Raw genomic sequence first — 22431 nt, 5'->3', positions numbered from 1 at the left:
CGAATATTTCCTTGCTTTACTTTATTAAAATAGAGCACCAAAAACAACAAAAAGAAGCTTGCACTAAACAAGGCCTCCTTAGAAAGGCATACAAAAATTTCGGCAAAAGAAGAAGATTCATGGCAGATTCATCTTCGATATCATTTAGGAAGATTCATAGCAGAGTCCCATTTTCTTTTCTTATTGTTTTAATTTTGTTCGATAACAATCGCTCAGCCTTGATATAACCGCCATGAGAATATAAAACTTGCCGAGCACGCCAAGCTGATCCGCGTTTTGTTCATTCCTCTCACCTTCCTCTCCTCCTCCAAACATTCGCTTATAAATTGAAATCGAAATCCCACACATCTTAAATTAACTCGATTATTTCCTTTCATTTGTATTCAAGAGAGAAAAGGTTTGAGAAGCAAAAATCTTGAGGCTACACAATGACGGTAAGACCCAGTTTTGTTTAAAAATTACAAGTGTTTCTTTAATGCTTGAAGATAAATTTATCTGCAATAAATTCATGGGTTTTATGTCGGTTACTAATAAAAGAGAAAATCTTTGTTGCAGGCATTGCAGATTGTGGAGATGCAAGTAAATATGGATTGCGGTGGCTGCGAAAGAAAAATTCGAAAGGCTCTCTCTCAACTCCAAGGTAGATTAATTTATCATGCTTTCAAACTTAGTTTCTAATTACTATAAATGCAATAATCTACTGTTTCAATTTCTGAATATTTTGTTGGGTTTTTGAAACAATAGGTGTAGACAACGTGGAGATCGACATGGCAATGCAGAAAGTTACAGTAAGTGGGTATGTCGATCGTAAAAAGGTTGTAAAGGCTGTGAGAGGATGTGGGAAAAAAGCAGAGGTGTGGCCTTATCCTTATGATGCCGAGTATACTTCATATACTGATCGTTATTATGAAACACAAACATTTGATTCGAGTTACAATTACCGTAAGCATGGATACAATGGTAGCAGCCACGGCTATTATCAAAATGCTCCCTACTCGACAGTTGTAGACGATAAATTGACAGAGATTTTCAGCGATGAAAATCCGCATGCCTGCAGCATAATGTAATCTTCCTCAATTATTGTACAGAGATTTTCCCAGTTTCTGGAAACGGTTTTATTTGCAGATTGGTTTTTTCTGTCTTAATCACGAAGGAACTCAGGAAATGCATTATAGAAAAAAGACGTTAGAAAGCATAATGCTAAATCACAAGTCATCCAAGGAACCAACGGAATGCAATAGTTTTTAATCTGTTTTTTCTTCAAAGAATTTTTAATCTGTTTTTTCTTCAAAGAATGGGCCAGGAACTGAAATATTTTGTTAACAAAAATCTTTTTCTAGAAAGCAAGCAAAACCTAAATGACAAATCACCCAATGAACTATTGAAATGCAATAATTTTTTTGTGTTTTTTAAAGAATCTGTTTAAGAAATCTAATATCTTTTAAATGTCTTTCTAAAGAACGATATATATCAAGTTAAATCAGAAGTTATTTAAGAGATTAATGAAATATAGTATTATTCAATTTATTTTTAAATAGATAAAAAGGTTTAGTGTTAAATTAAGATTGTTATTAATAAGTATGTAAATATGCATTTTCTAATAAATATATGATGATTCTTATATGAAATCATTGAAAAGAAATTAGCATTTATTTTCCATTTTCATCTTCTTTCATTTCCATCTATGTATTAAACTTTCTATATCTTACATTTAATATTATTTGTATCAATGAGTACAACCTTACTCAACCTTCTATGATAAGCTTTATGTGTTTTCTAACAAGAATTAAACCAACATTTATTATTAGCCTTCCCAATCTTGAAATTCCTATGGAAACCATGCTCCTTATTTACATCCACCAATAACAAATGTAAAATACTATTGTCAACTAGTTGACCAACCAATGAACCAAATGATGTTTGGTAACATGAATTGACTAGAAGAGAAAATTCTTGATATGGATGTAATAGAAATTTGCTACTAAATTTCTCTTTATCCTACATGCTTGAGTGCTAAATAATATCAATTATATACCAAGGAATTTGTAAGTGGTTATATATCACTATTTAGCCATTTTAAAGGTTTATCACTAGATTTGACTATTTTTACATTCTTTAGTAGAGTTTCAACTAGCCACATTTGATAAATGTTTTCTAATAAATAAATAAATAAAACTACTTTAAGTTTGAAATGTTATTGTTTAAAGATTAACACATATCATTCTATTATATATTAAAAATTCAGCCTAAGTCATGCCCTATTATGAGAAATTAGTTTTAATTATCTATACAAATCCATTTTTAACATCTTTATTTAAAAAATATATATTGATAGAAAATTTAAACATTGAATCACCAAAAGCATTATATAATAATTTAAAAATATTTTTTAACAAATTAAAAAAACAAATGATATGAGAAAACATTACAGCCCATTCTAAAATTCTATTTTCAATATTAACAAAATTGCAAAAGATATTATTCTTTTTTATTGTAGATTTTTCAAAGTTTTTATAAAATATTTGAACCAATTTCTCTGGGAAGTACTTCAAAAATATGCACATAATGTGTCTTGACACTCAATAGAAAATACCATAATCTCTCTTCTTATGGCATCATCATTGTAATTATCATGTATTGCAAATCAATTTATATCAAACATTTATCCCTATTCTATGTTATGCTGGCCTTCATAACTATATTGTTCAAATATGTAGGGCTAATGTATCAACTAAACATATATATTTCACACAAGATGTTTGCATTGGATAGTTAACATACAAGATCAAATGCATTTTTAGATGAAATAACAATTGACTAAAACTGAAATAGCTAAAGATATATTTTTAAATGAAGTCACATTCAATTGATGGATACCATCTCCACATCTGGATCAATTTTGTCACGTAATGGTCCTCATTTTAAATTCTATGGAGTAATATTTACATCGAACATGGACAAGACATAAACATATAACCCGTACAATTAAGATCCACATATGTCTTGAATCATATTCAAGATAGAAATGTATAACATAAATTACCAAGTGTAATTTAAGTGGTTAAATAAATTTGTAATGTATCTTTGTAAAATAATTGATTAATTATTAAGTAAAATAAATTACTAATTTATAAATAGATATATTGAAGATTAATTATTTTCATAATTATAATAATCAATATATGAAATTCAAGCATAGCATGAAATTTTTGGCTTCTCAATTTGCTTATTTCTTGAATACAAATGGAAGGAAACAATCAACTTAATATTAGCTCACCTTCTTAGATCTCTATTTCATGAAAAAAAATATACAATATCCTTTTTTGATGGTTAAAGATATAAGATGAATGGTTCTTAAATTTTTATGACCAAATGAAAAAAAGAAACCATATAGATTAAAATGCATCATATAAAATCAAACTACCAAATAAAACTATCAAGATAGAAATAAAATCATATACCACAAAGTTCTCTTTGAAGAATAGATCAATCTGAAATTTTAGTGAAATTCTACGAAATAAGACATGGAGTTATTATAATTTTCTTATATTCATTGAAACTTGATCTGAATTTTCTTTTGAAAATCTTGATATATGAATATTTCTCCAAGTCATACAATACAGTCTATTATATTTATATTTTTCTTAATATTAATTATTTTAAAATTTTATTTAATTATATTAATTAAAAAATTATATTAAAATTTTAAAGAGATCTATGGAGTAGCCATTACACCTCTTCGGATGCAATCGCTAGTTGTAAACTATTTCTTAACAATGGCAGAAACGAAGATAAACGAGTAAATGAAGATATCAACGGCAGAAAAGTTAAAATACACAATTTTCTTTACGAACTTAATTAATAGCACAAGCATCACATAAAACAAGCAAACCAAACAAAAAGGAATGCCCGATGTAAGTTCTGCCCGTAGCGCAAAAAGAGTAAACTCATATAGAAAAATTTATTTCCCAGTTTCTCATTAAATAAACAAATTTGATTTTTCCTCCAACCGTTAAATTTTCCTTTACAATAAGTGAAAAGCATTACATTATTCTGCAGGCATGCGGATTTTCATCACTGAATAAATCTGCCAGTTTATCGTCTACAACTGTAGAGTATGGCGCCTTTTGATAGTAACCATGGCTGCTACCATTGTATCCATGCTTACGGTAATTGTAATTCGAATCAAACGTTGGTCTTTCATAATAACGATCAGTATAACAAGTATACTCAGTATGATAAGGATAAGGCCACAGTTCTGCCTTTTTCCCGCATCTTCTCACCGTCTTGATAACTTTTTCTTGATCGATATACCCACTTACCCTAACTTTTTGCAGTGCCATGTCGATCTCCACACTGTCTACCCCTGTTTTTTCAAAAGCCCAACAAAATATTCAGAATTTATTACAAAAGAAGATTGCGTTTATAATAGTTTAAAGTAGGATAGATTAATCTACCTTTGAGTTGAGAAAGAGCCTTGCGAATTTTCCTTTCGCAGCCACTGCAATCCATATTTACTTGCATCTCCACAATCTGCAATGCCTGCAATAAATCAATTCTAATTCATTAGGTGAAAACTTATGAACTTATTGCTAATAAATTCATATTCAAGTATTTCAGAGACACTTCTAATTTGTAAATAAAATCCCAAATATGATGGACGGAAAAATAGTCTAACCTTCATTGTGTACCCTCAAGATTGTTGCTTTTGAAACTGTTTTATCTACTGAATACAAAGAGAATTAAACAATCGAGTTAATTTCAGAAGTGTGAGGCTCTGATTTCCTTTTATAAGTGAATGGTGGGAGAGGACGATGAAAGTGCGAGGAAGGAGGAATACACCGCTGTATTAAAGAAGAAAGAGTAGCTTAACTTGTTCATCAAGTATAACAATTCCAATAGCGGTGCCGTGGTGTTATAGAGTCTGAAACATTCCTACTAACAAAACAATTAAAAAAACTATAAGAAAATTAGGAATACTTTTATATATTAAACACCCCGAATGTTCGAGTCATCATTCCCTTTAATTTTCTAGGTATAGCTTGTCAGTCATATATATATATATATATATATATATATATATATATATATATAATCTTGTTAGGATAGAAATCAATGATTTTTCTTCTTAAAATACTTTTACACTTTAAATATAATTTTTTTAAATGTAATTCTGTCAGCTTAATTTTACAATAGTAACAAACTTTCTTGTTCATTTACATAAATATGGTTTCTATTTATTATATCTTTAATATAATTTTTTGTTTTATTAAATTATAAATGAAGATTAATATATTACTTCTTCTTGTGAATGAGCAATTTTAGATATTTTCATAATAATGAGATTTATACTTATCTCTAAATTTGTTATCTCTCAATTTATTTAACCCTAGAAGAAACTAATTGAGTTAATTTCAAGAGTGTGAAATTGAGACCAAGTTTATAAACCAATGAAAATGTTAGGAAACAAGAAAACACAGACTATAAACCAAGTAATCTTCTAGAAGATAGGCTTTACACTAAGCAGCCAATGGGAGTGGATGAATCTTCCGCCGAAAGATTTGAAAGCTTTTCTCAAACAAGCTTTAATTCATGCGAGCCTTCTTCCTCGAAATTCTCGTCATTTTTTTCTCTTTCCTAGAAATTCTCGTCATTTTTTTTCTTCTGTTTGTTTTCTTAATTAAGAAAAAAATTGAATGTGGAAAAAATCTTATGATTGATGCTCACAATTTAGTGGAGATCTCCAATATGAATTGGATTTTTCATGCAATTATAAAATTCAATATCTAAAAAGTTTCGACGGTCAAGATATAACTAATTGAGCTGTATATATATATATATGCAAATCTAATTATATTTTTTTCTGTAAAATATGATGATCCGTCTGAATAAGCGCTTTCATAATTAGACGAATACTAGCTAAATAAATTTATTAAACACTTATATTAATAAGTTTTGACTGTGACACGCAGAAGATTCAAGGTAGTGATTGTAGAAATAGAGAAACATTCTAGAATTTATTTATATTGTACAGTGACGCATTCAATAATTTAGGCGACTTTTCTCAAAGTTGACAAACCAAAGGAAAAAAGCCATCAAAACTTCTGTAACTCATATTCTATGCATATTATTATATTATCATCTAACGGATATTTTAGGTGAAAAGTCAAGAAAGCTTGATAGATCATTCAAATATATCGTTATTTCTGTATTTTAACTTTAATGTATAGATGAATAATAATTTATATTGAATTTTCTATTTTTAGTATTTTTCTTTTAATAAGTATATTTTAGGTTTTTTTTGGTATTTAATATTCTGATGATTTTTTTTCATGAGATTTTAGGTTTTTTTGGTATTTGATTTTTTGATGATTTTTTTTCATGAGATTTTATGTTTTCTTGGTTTTATGGATTCTTTTATTTCTTGAAGATGATGGATTTGTGAAAACACAAGTTTATGATATATAGTATTATTTTACCATGTAATGTATATTTTAGGTGAAAATTCAAGAAAGATTGATAGGCCATTCAAATATATCGTTGTATTTTAACTTTAATGCATAGATGAATAATAATTTTAATAATTTATATGGATTCTATCATTTCTTGACGATGACAAATTTGTGAAATTTTTTTTTAATTTTTTATCTTTAGATTTTAATAATAGTTGTTGTTTGGACATTATTTGATAACTTTTGCTGATACTTAGTTGATATAAATATTTATTCTTTATACTTATTTTTTTATTAATATTTATATTTTTATGATGAATAATAAACTGGTTTTAAATATATTATACACATTTATAAAATATACTTTAGTGTTCATCCATTTCTTGACTGAGAACTTTGTAAATCTGTAAAAATTCAAACAGCTCGGAGCTATTTGAGACACAATTTCATTCTGGGTTTCTCCCAATAGCAGAGTCACACATTCCTTTTCAAATTAGCTACAATAATTTTTTCTCGAGGTTGAAAACTTCAAATCTAAAATAAATTTCAGATTCTTAAAGATCATGGACTCTTCCTTCAATGGACTTAGCAAGTTATCACCAGAGATTCCATATCATTCATCCCCAATAGCATTGTTGATGGGCTATCTTGGCTTGAATGTGATTTGTCAAGATATCATTGGAGACTCTGTATCATTCTCCCCAGTAGAGTCACCATTTCTATTGAATATTTTTCTTGCTACATCCAACTCTAAGAAAAATATTTGTTTGTATGTAGGTATGCATGTGTATAGATATGTATACAATTACATATATACACATAGTTATTTATTCTTTTATATATTATTCCTTTTTATTTATATTTTCCTTCTCCTTCTTGTTTGGAATAAAGGGGTAAAAATTTATTAATAATCAGAGACAAGCATTACATAAGAAAACCAGAGCCTCAAAGCTCCATAAGAAAACAACAAACCCAACCAGTTATCATCCAGCTTCATAACTATCCATATCCTTAGCAAAGATCTTATGCAAGTCTCGATAGTAATCAGGGGAAAGATGCTCCCAACCCTCAACTTTCCAATCATCACCATGTTCCAAAGCCCACTTAAGCAAATAATCAACTGCTCTATTCCATTCACGAGGACTGTGGATGAAAGACACCTTCTCCATTATAGCACTAATTTACAAAATTTGGTGAACAATCCCTGCCAGCTGCCAATTAATCCCACTCACCTTCTACTCAATCAATAGATCAACAATAATTTGTGAATCCGATTTGTAGATAACCTTATGCCACTCCAACTCATATGTATGCTCCAGGGCATAGAAAATTGCTAATCCCTCCATAAAATTATTAGGCTTCTGCCCTTTATGTGCTAAAAACAAGAAAACCACATCCCCCATACGATCCCTACCAACACCTCCAATCTCAGTAGGACCTGGATTACCACAAGAGGAGCCATTGGTGTTAATCTTAATGGATTCATCTCGAGGCAGGAAACCATCTTCCCACCCTTTGAACCTTCTTCATAGCATGTCTACCTCTTCTGCAAACCCAACCTACTCACAATATTAACCTCTCCTATATCCAGAGGAAAATTCACCTCACATTTAGCTTCCACCATCTCTTGGATCATTCCAATTATTTTATTACACACTTGTTGAACTAGCAATTTGACTTCCCAAAAGATCCTCCTATTCCTCTCTAGCCAGATCTGCCAAAGTATGAAAATGGGCCCAATGTGATAGACAGTCTAGAGAAAAGAGGACAAAATAGGAGGCCTGCCCAAACTACTCCAAAACTCTACGAAATAGTCCACGTGAATAGAAGGGTGCTTCCACACCCCCCACCAGTAATGCCAGATCTACAACGAGAAAGGGCATCTAAAGAACAAGTGTGAAGAATCCTCCTCCCCATTACCACACAAAACACAGATGGAAGGCCCATGGAACCCACGCTTGTGAATATTGTCCCAGGTTAGACATCTATCCAAGGCCAAAGTCCAAGAGAAATAGTTGCACTTCGGCCAGGAGAATTTGTTCCAAATATATTTCCACCAATGCACTTCCCTCCCCTCCAATCTATAGGATAACAGCTCCTGGTACCCACTGGCAACAGTAAAAATACCCTTAGGATTTAGAGACCAAGCAAGTATATCCCTATCCTTAAGGGAACTACAATGTCTACTAGCTAAAATTCTATGAAGCTCAATGCAGTCTTCCTCCATACCAACAACCGACCATTCATTAGGAACCTTCCACCACACCATCTCTAATTGCCCACACCTATAAGCAGACTTAAAGTCGCTCACTCTAGACCACCATGCCTCCAGGAACCTCGGCCAAAGATTCACTAAATTAGGAAACTAATCAATAATGGGGGGGTAGCCATCCCAAGAATCAAACCAAAAAAGAACCTCTTCCTCCCTCTTACAGATCCAAAAAAGTACTTCTTTTATCAGTAAAACCCCTTTCTTGAGAGTACTCCAAATTGTAGAGCCTTTTTACACAAGTGGATATCTTGGGATCCTTCAAGATCCTCTCCAAATACTTGTAAGACAAAATCCTAGCCCAGCTTCTATCTTGTTCAACACACCACCTCTAGTACAATTTTTCCTACCAAAGCCTCCTCAAATAAAGTAGACTACCTTAAGCCAAGCCCACCCAACTATTTTAGGCTGCTCACCATTTTCCATTTGATAAGGCTCCATTTATAGGAGGAAAGGTTGCCTGCCCATAAGAATTGCCTTGCCAAAGAATCCAATTCCTTCATAAACCACTTTGGGGCCACTTGGAGCATACACCTATAAATCAAAAGAGCATGAACCACCAACTGGATCAGTTGCACTTGACCAACAAAGGATAACCATCTGTGTGTCCAATGTTCAACCTTCATGCGAAATTTATCCAGAATACCCTGCCAAGAATCCCTGGGAGGATTACCAGTAGAGATAGGAATACCCAGGTAAGTCAAGGGATGAGAACCGACCTGGAATCTCAAGATATGAGAAATCCTCAACTGAATATCTTCAAGTGTGTTGAAGAAGAGAATGGAAGATTTATCCTCATTGATCAACTGTCCAGAAGCAGCAAGATAGACATCCAAAACTTTACACAAATTTATAGCTTCTCTGATCCTAGCTAGTCCCATCAGAGTCGTATCATGTACAAACTACAAATGGGACTAAGGAGGTATGTCATTACCCCAACTCCAAGTATTAATAATACCCAAACCCACATTATACTTATTCAGTCTCCCCAGACCCTCAGCCAGAAGAATGAATAAAGAGGGTCCCTCTGGCGAAGATCCCTCGACGCACCAAATAACTCGGTATGATCTCCATTAATTAGCACATAGAATGAGGTAGACAAAACACAAATCATTACCCATTGGATCCATTCATCAACAAAACCAAAGGACCTAAGAATCTTCTGGAGAAAGGACCAACATAATCTATCATAAGCCTTTGCCATGTCCAGCTTGATAAACATAGTTTTTTCCTTGGAAGTTGCCATAAAATGAATGGTCTCGGTAGAAATGACAACTCCATCCAAGATTTGACGACCCTCCATAAACCCACTCCACTCCTCAGAAATGACACCCCAAGAAAATTCTTCAACCTTTCCCCTATTAACTTAGAAATAATCTTATAAATCATATTACAGAGAGATATAGGGTGGAACTGGCCTAACTGGTCAACCTCATCACACTTGGGGATGAGTGCAATGATAGTCACATTCAAAGCTCAAAGAATCTGCTTATTCCTCTAGGACTCTTGGACCACCTTCAATAAGTCCAATTTGATAATATCCCAAAATTCTTGATAGAACTCAATGGGAAACCCTTCCAGTGTAGGACCTTTTCCCTTCTTCATATGGAACATAATCCTCTCTAGTTCATCCAACAAAATAGGTCCCATAAGCTTCTCATTCATCTCCCTAGTAACTAGAGAAGGAATACAAGCAAGACCCTGATTTTCCTCTTCTGATTCCCCCTGAGAATCCTCACTTAAAAGGGATTGAAAATACTGCATAGACTCCCTAGAAATCTCCTGCAAGGATAAACACTGCTCACCTTTATCATTAACTAGAACAGGGATGAAATTTCCATGTCTTCTTTCTTTCAATGAATTAAAAAAGAACATAGTGTTCTTATCCCCCACTTGAAGCCAATCAATACGAGCTCTCTGTTTCTAGTAGATTTCCTCCCTAAGCTCCTTCTCATCTAAATCCTTGACTATCATATCTTCCTCTTTAAGAAAGGCTGCTGACAATCCATTCTCTGTTATCTCTCTTGTAATGCCATTCAACTCTAATTGAGAAGCTTTCTTAGCATGAAAAATATTACCAAAATATTGACGATTTGACCATTTAAGCTGAAACTTAACAAATTGCAGCTGCTTGGCAAAAGTGTACATAGCAATGCCAAAGGCTGGCCTCCCTTTCTTCGACCACTCCACAACATGATCCCACAAAGAAGAATATCACAACCACATAAGATGGAATTTGAATGAAGGAATGTGAGAGAATCGAGCAGAAGTAGACACCAATTTGATGGGTCAGTGGTCCGAACATCTCCAATCTAAAATCTCAGAGCATGCGGACCACTCCCCACCAACCCAAAAATTAGAAACCAGAAAGTGATCCAGCCTCTCCACAATCCAATACTCCCCTCTCCTCCCGTTGTTCCAAGTGAAAAAACCATTATCAAGCTTGATATCAACAAGATTCAAGGTTGATATACTATCCCGAAGAAGAAAGGAAGAAGGCTCCAATCGCATAACACCACCCTTCTTCTCACTCAACTCTAAGATGGCATTGAAATCACTCGTCATAATCCACGGATGGAAAGGAAAAAATCCATGCATAAAAGTAATATGAGATTGCAATTTCTGTTTACCTTGAAGATCAGTGGGGGCATAAATGTTAGTAAGCAAGATATATTCCCCAATCTCAAGACTAGAGGCAACCTCGGATAAAGATGATCTAGAAGAAACCCACCATATAGGACGAATCCTCAAGGGGTTCCAAAGACAAGCCACACCTCCAAAGGAGCCAGATGCCCCAATACACTGACATTCACCTCTCCCCCATATCTTTGGTACCAGAACCAACATAATATCCATAGACAATTTAGTTTCCTGCAAGAAAAGGACATCAGGAGAATGACTCCTTATCAATTCCCAAACAACTTTTTATCTAGGGCCACTGTTCAAGCCCCTCACATTCCATGATAGCACAATCATTTCGAGGGATTAGAAAAATGAGAATCCAGAGCCTTTACTGACCTTGACTCAACTAAATTCTCCCCACATAAATTTGATCTTATCCGAGTCCTTCTTTCTGCCAACCTTTGAAATCTTCTCTGTTGCTCCTTTTTTAATGTCTTTCTAAAGAAGATGCAGATGTAAAGAGATCTTATTACTTTTAACCCTAGCAGAGTCCAATTTTTGTGCTACAAGAAAAACATCCCTACCAACTATCTTCACTTCAGTACTAGAGATGGGTCCCTCATGGGCCACTACCTGCTGATCCATCTCCATCTATTGACTCCAAACCTCCTGAAAAACCTGGGTAGTATCTAAGTTCACACTATCAGGAATCAACCTTGATACACTACATGATCCAAAGGAATGATCCCCAAATTCACCTCCTGCTGGCTAAGATCATCCAAGGCTTCAATTCTGTTAAAGGTATCCTCCTCCCAACTCTCTTGCAAAGACCTTTGTTGACCTCAGTTCCTATTCTCTATCTTAACCGAAATGAAATCCCAACACCCATAGCCTCACTAGACATGGAATATTTTCCTTTATCAACCCCATCAAGGTTATGGGACAACTGTTGAAGTTGATTCTCAGTTGGTTTAGACCTAGGGCACTTGCATTGCAAATGACCATACTCATGCATAGACGGAACTGGAATGGTAAAGTCTCATAATCAAGCTATTGGACCCAAGAATAAGAGCCCACACATATATCTATAGCATTTGGCAAAGGCTTATTAAGATCAATTTTAACACAAACACAAGAAAAAGTCATTACCTTTCTTCCTAAGGTTTGCATTGAAGATCCAACTGGCTTTCCAAGAATTGAAGCTAGCATTCACAACACATCCTCCCAACAATATTCCACCAAAAAATGAGGTAATTGAACCCACACTGGGATCTGATTCAGGAGATCCTCCGAAGGGTTAAATCCAGCATGCTAAGGTTTAGTGAACATCCCCACCTGGTTATAAAAATATGGCCCTCCCTCAAATACCCTATTGCGATCATCTTATAAGGATTCTCTCTTTGTATTTTCATAACAACTGTAATTATTGAATTGCATTCTTGTTGCACAATCAATATAACTCCTCTTTTCTAGATCTCTGAATTCTGACCTCCATAGCTATTTTGCTTCTCTCTTTCTTTGACAGGTTTGCATGTAGGTGATCTTTGGGAGCTATAGAGTTGATTTTTCCTCAACTCGAATATGGTATCAGAGCCAAAGGTTCATTTTTGCACTCCAGTAGACATAACTTGAGCATCCGAACTCCATTTTTCAAAAAAAAAAATACAATTGGAAAGCTTGTTTTGTGTTCTTTCCATTCATATGAGTTTTCTTGCCAAATTCTGCTCCAAGTATATTTTATTCATTTTTTTTCTTTTCATCACTTTGGTGAATATCTTGGATGTTTCAGGTCCTAGTATCTCTTTTTTCTTTGGGTAGGATGTCTTGTCTTTGGTTGTTCTTTCTGTTTCCATTCTTCTATCTCTTTTGATCATTGTAGCATTTTATTTATGCAAACGCACTGAGATAAAGTGCCATCATACATTGTATACTTGGGATCTTGCACATCTTGTGTCTTATTGTACATGCACTACTTATAAAGTGTCATGGGGGGGTTGATGTTTGCCTTTGCTTGCCATATACCTTTGTCACGTGAGTGTTCCTTCCACGACATTAGCTTCATGATGTGTGTGAAGTGAGTATTCCTTCCACGACACTATGTACTTTCTTTGCACCTTCGATGTTCCTGGTTCTTTGTCATGCAGTTCTTATTGGCCTTTATTTTCAGTGTACCTATCCCTCTCTCTTTTCAGCATTATGGGGAAGTTTGTCTTATTGTTCTAATGCTTCCTTGGTTCAATTGATCAGCTCATCAAGCATTGGTGTTTCATGCCATTTGTATCTTCGAGTTCAATTGTTTGCCTTTGTTTGCCATCTAATTCAAGTAGTCTCGTTTGAGGGCACTCATGCAGATTACACTCTTCTCTACCTAATCACGTTCTATTTCAGTGGAGGTTCTTTAGATCAACAGTTACTCTTAGACAATGTTTGCAGCTATTTCATGCTTTAGTGGTATTCTTCATTCTCTTTTTTTTGTTCCTATCTTCTGGAACACTCTTGTTTGGAGGCTTTTTAGTCCTTCACTTGAGTATTCATCTCTTCTTGGAGAGGATCTTTGTTCCCACAGGGTTTTCTCCTTTTTCTCCACTTTATAGAGATTTTATTGTACTTGGGTACCTCATCAGGCCTAGTTGTCAGGACTCATTGTTGCTTTTCTGCATTTTTTACATGCTTTTTTAGTTCTTAGTTAATTTTTAGCTACTCCTTAAGTACATCTTAAGAGGGGGTGTTAGAGTAATCTTTTATTAGCTAATAATTATTTATTTAATTATTAGTCTATTATACTCTATACTTAAGCTAAACTTAGGAATCTTATAATTCTTTAGGGTTTCGAGTACCCTCTTATAAGGATTCTCTCTTTGTATTTTCATAACAACTGTAATTATTGAATTGCATTCTTGTTGCACAATCAATATGACTCCTCTTTTTTGAATCTTTGAATTCTGACCTCCATAACTATTTTTTTTTCTCTCTTTCTATGACAGGTTTGCATATAGGTGATCTTTGGGAGCTGTAGAATTGATTTTTCCTCAACTTCAATAAAAATCTTAATTTTCTAGAATAATTAAATTATAATTATAATTTTAGTTATTATTAAATAATATAATTATCATTTAAATTAAAATTAAGACTTAATAATAATTATGATTATAACTATTCAATAATTAAATTACATTACTAGAAAGGTAAGTACTAATCATTATGTAGCACTTGTTAATATTAAGTATAAAAAATTGATATAATCTTACCCATACTAATTTACAAACCAACCAAGCAACGAGCATTCACAATATTGTGTTCATGGCTAATCGTGGTAATACTTCACAGTGAACTTGCTTTCTTGAATTAAAATAGAACCCAAAAACACAACAATGAAAGAAATCTCTCATAAAACAAAGTCTCCTAAGAAACGCATAAAAAAATTCAGGCAAAAGAAGATGTATTGCAGATTCATCTTTGCTAGCGTTCAGAATCTTCCAATTGGAAGTTTTGATCATAATAATGAATTAGGAAACGTAATATTTTTTTTGATGTTTTTTATTTTAGTATTTTAGTATTCTCCATAGAAAGCAAAAGCTAAATGATAAATCACCCAAGGAACTAAGGAAACCCAATACTTTGTAAATGTTTTGTAAAGAATGTATTAAAGAAATCTAATTTTTTTTCAATGTCTTTCTGAAGTAAGATATCAGTCAAATCGCTTAAGAAATTAATTATATATATAAAGAAATTGCAGCAGTAAGTATGCAAATATTTTTTCTTTGTTTATGATAGTGGTTCTTATATGATATCAATTAAAATAAATTGATATTTATTTGTCAGTTTCATCTTCTTTTATTTTCATTTATGTGTTGAACTTCCACAACTCACACTTTGTAACCCTGATCGATTCTTATGTGCTTGAAATTCTTAGTGTATATATCAGAAAAATTGTTAGTGTATATATCATCATTTACAAGAAAACGTCTTATATTAAACCCTTGCCCTAACTTTGGCTTTTTCACCAAGTTTAGACCATGGCCGCGCTATAAATTCTGAACAAATAATTTACAGCCAAAAAGGATATTTTTAAAAACTAAAGGAAAAGGATTCTTAGTATCTAAGCTATCCAATTACAGCTCCCTGTTTACGTCATTATTCTCTTGGAAAATTGTATTCTTCTCCTGGAGCAGATTATAGCTTATTGAGGAATTCTGATCGTTTTCTCTTTTGCTTGTTTTTCAATTGAAAAAATTGTTTAAAAAATCTTACGATTAGATGCTCACAATTTAGTGGACAGATGTTCAATATGGAGATCGAGATTTTTCTACATCAAAATGTTTGTACTTTGTATTGAATGCCAATAAATTTATAATTTATATTATTATATTATCATAGAATAGATGTTTTAGATGAAAAGTTTAAAAAAAGATAGAAAAATGAAATATATTATTATTCAATTTATATTTTTAGTTTTGAAATGTATAGATCAATAATAGGTTAATTTATATTTTGTTTTTATATTAAAAATATTTTGTTTTGATAAAAAAAAATTACATTTTTTAAGATGTTTCAATTTTTCATTATGATTTGATTTGATCATGCTCATTTCTATGAGATTTTATGTTTTGTTGGTTTTATGATATTTTTTATTTCTAGAAGGTGGTAGATTTTAGAAGAATTTTCTTAAATTTTTATCTTTAAATTTTAGTAAAATTATTATTATTATTTTTTTATTTTTTTGCAAAAGTGGACAGAGCCACTAATATATATATATTTATATTATTAAGCTAGTTCAAGAGCTCAATAGGGAAAGAACTAGCAAGAAAACCCCATATCCTTGTTCTAGTAAAAAGAAATGTTGTTTGAAAATCATTATCTAATTTTTTCCCAACACCTAAGTTAATATGGATATTTATCAATTGTAGATTTTGTAATAAAAAATTAGAAGGAAAAATAATAGCTACAACTTGAAAGAACTACCTATCTAAACAAATAACGAAGTTGAAATCTAAACAGTTATTCTAGGTTCACAAATTTTTTATTTATAAGGTTTTAGAAATTTAAATTGAAGAAAGTGAACACTAGATTGACTATGAATTAGAAACAAAAAATGTTAGCATTGTTATATATGAAGAGAATAAAATGGTAGATTAAGTTGTGCAACATTCAATTGATCACGATATAAAGGTACTAATGAGTATTACATGTGAATTGTGAGAAGGATTGAGAAACAGTAAGAGATGAGAATTCAATGACCCTTTAAGATTGGTACACCATTGAAACAACTACCAAGCATATAAATGTTGTATATGGTAACTACACAAATAGACAATTCATAAAAAGTACACTAAATATAAGAACCCTCTCCAATATTATTAAGATAGAACACAACAATAATATCTTACATTAATACATATAAATTTGATAAAAAAAATAAAAAATCAAAATAATATAAATCTTATTAAAAATTAATCTATTATTTATCTATATTCTAATATTTAAATTAAAATGAAATATCAATATCCTTGTATGATTGATGAAACTTTGTCTTTTACCATTATCACAAAAATATTATTCAATAGTAATAATATGAACTTACTAATATAGAATAGAAAACTTGTTTTCTTTTATTTGTTTTCTTAAATTCTTCCATCATACATATACACAACTTGGCAATCTTTAATATTAATTAAATTGTAAAGAATTAATAGAAGTCTTGCCCATAGAAATTTACCAACAAATCAAGCTCCTAACGTTCTCAGATATGGTGTTTATGAGCTCGCTACAACTTAAATTAATTAATGAATAACAAAACCTTGCCCATCATGCGAATATTTTACAACGAACTCGCTTTCCATTATTTAAATATAACACAAAACAACAACAAAAGGAAGCTTGCACTGAACAAGGCCTTCTTAGAAAGTCATAAAAATATTTCGGCTGAAGAAGAAGATTCGTGATAGCTTCATCTTCCCTATCATTTAGGAAGACTCATGGCAGAGTTCCTTTTTCATTTCTTATTGTTTTACTTTTGTTTTTATAACAATTGCTCAGCCTTGATATCACCGCCATGGAATTGTTGAACTTGTCAAGCACGCCAAGTTCCATTCCTCTCACCTTCCTCGCCTCCGTACTCACAGCATTCGCTTATATATTGAAATCTGAATCCCAGACATCTTAAATTAGCTCGATTATTTCCTTTCATCTTGAGGCTACACAATGACCGTAAGACCAAGTTTCCTTGCATCTCAATTAGGGTTTTGTTCAAGAATTACAAACATTTCTTCACTAATTGAAGATAAATTTATTCATGGGATTTTATGTGCGTTACTAATAAAACAGAAAAGCTTTATTGCAGGCATTGCAGATTGTGGAGTTGCAAGTAAATATGGATTGCGGTGGCTGTGAAAGAAAAATTCGCAAGGCTCTCTCTCAACTCCAAGGTAGATTAATTTATCATGCTTTCAACTTAGTTTATAACTACCATAAAACAAATCATGTATTGTTAGAATTTCTGAATATTTTGTTGGGTTTTGAAACAATAGGTGTAGACAACGTGGAGATCGACATGTCAAAGCAGAAAGTTACAGTGACTGGTTATATCGATCGTAAAAAGGTTATAAAGGCTGTGAGAGGATGTGGGAAAAAGGCAGAGGTGTGGCCTTATCCTTATGATGTCCAGTTTACTTCTTATACTGAGCGTTATTATGAAAGACAAACGTTTGATTCCACTTACAATTACCGTAAGCATGGATACAATGGCAGCAGCCATGGCTATTATCAAAGTCCTCCCTACTCTACAGTTGTAGACGATAACTTGACAGATTTATTCAGTGATGAAAACCCCCATTCGTGCAGAATAATGTAATGTCGTTCAGTTATTGTACGGAGAATTTCCTAGTTCAGGAAATGTTTTCATCTGTTGAGTTTTTTTTCTCTGTCTTAATCACGAAGGAACTCAGGAAATGCATCATTGAATGAAGTCATGAGAAAGTATAATACTAAATGACAAGGCATCCATGGAACCAACGGAATGCAATAGTTTTTAATGGTTTTTTCTTGAGAGAATGCGTTCGGAAATGCAATATTTTGCCACAAAAAAATCTTTTTCCTGAATGAAACCAAAAGCTAAATCACAAATCACCCAAGGAATCAAACAAACCCAATACTTAATTTTTTTTTTACTTCAGAGATTCTGTTCAAGAAATGCAATTTTCAAAGTTAAATCAAATATTCATTAAAAAATTAATTAAATATAATATTATTCAATTTAGTTCTAAATAAATAAAAAAGTTTAGTATTAAATATTATTTGTCTTTAATAAGTATGCAAATATTCTTTTTCTTATCTATATATGATGGTTCTTATATGAAATCAGTTAAAAGAAATTCAAATCTATAATCTGTCACTTTCACTTCTTTCATTTTCATCTATGTATTGAATTTTTTATACCTCACACAACCTCATATGTTCAACCTTTATGTATTTGTTAACAAAACTCAAACCAACCTTTATTATTAATCTTCTCAATATTGAAGTTCTTATAGAAACCATTCTCCTTTCTTTCAACTACCAATGATAAATGTAAAATACTATTTTCAACTAGTTGACCAATCAATCAACCAAATGATGTTTGGTAAGATGAATTGATTTCAAGAGACGATTCTTCATTCGAAAGTTAGAGAAATTTTCTATTCAATTTGTTTCTTATCCTTATACTTGAGTGTGAAATAATATCAACTATATACCAAGGAATTAATAAAAAGGTAAATATGTTATTTTGAAATGAGGAAGCGGGCGGGAGCGGGCAAAGGAGTTCTGTGAGGGTTTCGACAGAGGATGTTGTTGATTCGGATGAAGGAGAGGGCAATGGCAATGGGGTTGACCTTTTCTGGGGTGTTCGTGCTTGCTCCCCCTATTGCAGTGTTGGTCTCCCAGCTTTGGGCTGCCACCTTTATTTCATCTGGCCCTCTGTTTTTGCCCATAGCCTTGAGCACGGCGGTCATCTTGTTGCTGGGTTTTTGGTTAGTGGCTTTTGGAGAAGGTGTGCGGTCAGGTTTTCTACGGAAGATGCTGACGTTCCTCGTTTTTGGATCGCTGGTGGTTTGGTGGATAGCCCTGTTTGGGAGGTCTTCATTGCTTCCCCCTTTGGGGTTGATGCTCTTCTTCTTGAGGACCACCTCTTGTGGAGCTTTGTGTCCTCCTTTCTTGTCCAATGGTGTGGATTTGACTGGTATCCTCGACGTTGCTCCTATGGTGCTTTTCTCTATTCCAGTTGTCTGTTCACAGGTTTGGCCCTGTGGGTTACCCTTTCTCTTATTTGGGATCTTGTTTGGTATTTTGGTTTGTGGGGGCTTATGCTTTCATTGGAGATCTTGTGTGCCCTGTTTCTATTGGTTGGATGCATTGATACCTGCTTCACCAGGCTTCCATTTCTCTGTATTTTTACTCCTATGGAGGTGGGGTTATTAGTGGAATCCTTTCTCTTGGTGTTTGAAGGGTTTGTGATGCTTCTCTTCTTTAAGGTTCTGGGAGCCTTTTTAAAACCCAACAGATTTTTCGTCTTGTCTCATTCTCAGCATCTCTAGTTTTCTTTAGATTGTCTTATTGAGGTGGCTTTTTCTTCTATTGCGGTGGAGATGGTGTGTTCTAGAGAAGACCCTTCTTCTATTGAGGGGGAGTTGGTTGCTATGAGTGATGTTAGGAGGTGCTGGTGGACTATTGTTGGTGAGTTGTTTCTCAACTGTATGGATTATGAGGCCTCTTTGTTTCATGTTCTCTCCCCTTATTCTCCTATTGAGGTGGAGTTCTTGAAGGGTTTGGTTATCTTAGACCTGCTCATCCTCAAGATTAAGGTTATGGGAGCCTTGTTAAAACCCATTGTTGTGGTTAAGGGATACTAGAAAAACCCTATGTTGGTTATGGGAGATATTTTAAAACCCAATATGAAGAATTGGTGAGCCTTTCAAAACCACTTGGTCTCAGATTATGCTTGTATGTGTATCATCAAGAACCTGACTGTTGTGGATTTGAGATAAAAAAAATCATGGGGGCCTGGAAAAACCCATGTTTTCTCTATGTTAAGGTTAAGGGTGCCTTGTTAAAACCCTTGTTGCATAACGCTTTGGCCTTCCTCCTTTTCAACTTGATCTCACTATTTTTTCTTTGTTGCTAGGCTAAGTTTGGGTCGTTGGTTTTCATCATTGTATCTTTTGGTAACTGTTTATTTCGGGCAATGAATCCTTCTTTGATCTGAAGGTTTTGGGTCCCTTCAAAACTTGTTGTACGAGGTTTCTGGTCCCCTCAAAACCTATTTTCCCCTCTAATCAAAACTATATACCAAGGAATTTGTAAGTGATAATATATCACTACTTAGCTATTTCTAAAATTTGTTGACTATTTTTACATTGTTTAGTAGAGTCTCATTACCCACATTTGATAAATATTTTCTACTAAATAAATAAAACTACTTCAAGTTTTAAATTTTAGTGTTTAAAGATGGACACATTCTATTATATATAAAAAAAATTGGGCCTAAGTCATGCTCTATTTGAAGAGGTTAGTTTTAATGTTCTATACAAATACATTTTAAAACATTTTTTTTAAAATTATATATTGATATAAAATTTAAATATTGAATCACCATAAACATTATATAGTAATTAAAAAATATTATTCAATAAATTACAACAAAATGATATGAAAAAAATACTACCAACTATTCTAAAATTCTATTTTCAATATCAACAAAATTGAAAAGTATATTATTCCTTTTTGTTGTGGATTTTCCAAAGTTTCTATAAAATATTTGAAAGGTTTCTTCTCAAAGTATATGTTGTTACACATCCACTCTATCAACCAATTTTCCCCTAAAGTACTTCAAAAATATGCACATGATGTGTTTTGACACTCATTAGCAAATTATAACCTAACCTCTCTTGTTATGAATTCCTCATTGTAATTATCATGCTTTATTAATTAAGTCACATCAAATATTTATCACTCTTTTGTGTTATACTAACAAATGTATCTCACGCAAGATGTTTGCATTGGATAGGTAACATAAAAATATGTGCATTTTTAGATGAAATAACAATTGACTAAAACTCAAGTAGATAAATATATAATTTTAAATGAATTCACATTCACTTGATGGATTTCATCTCTGCATCTACATCAACCACCATAAATGTAATATTTTGTCACTTAATGATTCTCATGTAAATTTTATCAAGTAATATTTACATCAAATATGCAATATTAGTTGTGCATGACCTAAAGTTATAACAATTATAACCATCTATTGAGTCCTACATGCGATGAAGTCTATTTTGGAAGGAATTTCTAAACACAAACCATAGATATTGAGTTGAAATACAGATATCTCTTCTATGTTTCTATAAATTTTACTGGACCTTGGGTTGAGTGAGGAAAAAGCAAAGTTGTTATGGAAGAAAGTAGTTAAAAGGCAGTTCTTGGGAGGGATAGATGGTGTCTTGATGAATTTGGAAAATCATTAGATTCCCAATCCTAAGGATTACTAGAAGATGGTTAAAGAGGTGCCAAAGTTTCCCCTAATTCTAATGGATGATGAGGAAGAGTATTAGGACAACAAGCCTTCAGTAACTAGAGGACTGAATTTTCTGCAGAACTGGATGAAGATTGAAGAAAGTGAGAACCCAGATTGGATCAAAACCTACATTCTACTAGAATGGATTGAAGGGAAAATGTAGGTGGAGGCTCCAAACATGGTGGAAGATTTAGATAATGAAGATTTGCAAGACTCGTTTGAGTTTAGGATGATCGGTTCCTGGTTAGAATTTGTGCTTTGTCCTATCTATATACTAGTACTGGTTTAGAGCTAGTCAATCCTTTTTGGGGTTCTCTTTTTTGGGACTTGGGATATATGGTTAAGAGACATTTTGCATGGTGAAAAACTCTTATAGAACCCTACGGTAAATGGGGTGTCTGTAATATGAAAATTCTATAGAACTCTACAGTTGCTAATAACTTTGCCTCATTCATCAAAAGGAAAAATGCCAAATGGTGCCTCCCCCTCTCATTCTAAGTTTAAATTAAATAATGATGGTGCCTCCAAGGGGAATC

At 32.8% G+C, this 22431-nt stretch overlaps 3 protein-coding genes across 3 annotated transcripts; 2 read left to right on the top strand and 1 right to left on the bottom strand.

Annotated features, from left to right (window-relative positions):
- Positions 1-371: 371 nt before the first annotated feature.
- LOC131857995 (heavy metal-associated isoprenylated plant protein 29-like) lies at positions 372-1124 on the top strand. Its single transcript, XM_059210840.1, has 3 exons — positions 372-434; positions 556-640; positions 745-1124. Exons 1-3 carry the CDS (start codon positions 429-431, stop codon positions 1065-1067), a joined length of 414 nt encoding a protein of 137 aa, XP_059066823.1. The 5' UTR covers positions 372-428; the 3' UTR covers positions 1068-1124.
- A 2919-nt stretch (positions 1125-4043) lies between these two features.
- LOC131857292 (heavy metal-associated isoprenylated plant protein 29-like) lies at positions 4044-4743 on the bottom strand. Its single transcript, XM_059209567.1, has 3 exons — positions 4679-4743; positions 4458-4542; positions 4044-4366 (listed from the first exon to the last, which is right to left on the bottom strand). Exons 1-3 carry the CDS (start codon positions 4682-4684, stop codon positions 4044-4046), a joined length of 414 nt encoding a protein of 137 aa, XP_059065550.1. The 5' UTR covers positions 4685-4743.
- Positions 4744-9345: 4602 nt separating this feature from the next.
- On the top strand, positions 9346-18193 carry LOC131857766 (heavy metal-associated isoprenylated plant protein 29-like). Its single transcript, XM_059210483.1, has 3 exons — positions 9346-9416; positions 17668-17768; positions 17871-18193. Exons 1-3 carry the CDS (start codon positions 9346-9348, stop codon positions 18191-18193), a joined length of 495 nt encoding a protein of 164 aa, XP_059066466.1.
- Positions 18194-22431: the final 4238 nt, after the last annotated feature.

This window comes from Cryptomeria japonica, chromosome 8, assembly GCF_030272615.1.
Source record: "Cryptomeria japonica chromosome 8, Sugi_1.0, whole genome shotgun sequence".
In the NCBI taxonomy this organism is placed as follows: Eukaryota; Viridiplantae; Streptophyta; class Pinopsida; order Cupressales; family Cupressaceae; genus Cryptomeria; species Cryptomeria japonica.
Note: the sequence above shows the minus strand (reverse complement) of the source record. Positions and strands in the feature narration are given on the sequence as shown.

Coding starts and splice junctions, on each gene's coding strand:
- LOC131857766 (XM_059210483.1), top strand. CDS start 9,346: ATGCGAAATTTATCCAGAATACCCTGCCAAGAATCCCTGGGAGGATTA. Junction 9,417..17,667: donor GTAGAGATAGGAATACCCAG/GTAAGTCAAGGG, acceptor CTAATAAAACAG/AAAAGCTTTATTGCAGGCAT. Junction 17,769..17,870: donor GGCTCTCTCTCAACTCCAAG/GTAGATTAATTT, acceptor TTGAAACAATAG/GTGTAGACAACGTGGAGATC.
- LOC131857995 (XM_059210840.1), top strand. Junction 641..744: donor GGCTCTCTCTCAACTCCAAG/GTAGATTAATTT, acceptor TTGAAACAATAG/GTGTAGACAACGTGGAGATC.
- LOC131857292 (XM_059209567.1), bottom strand. Junction 4,367..4,457: donor GGCTCTTTCTCAACTCAAAG/GTAGATTAATCT, acceptor TTGAAAAAACAG/GGGTAGACAGTGTGGAGATC.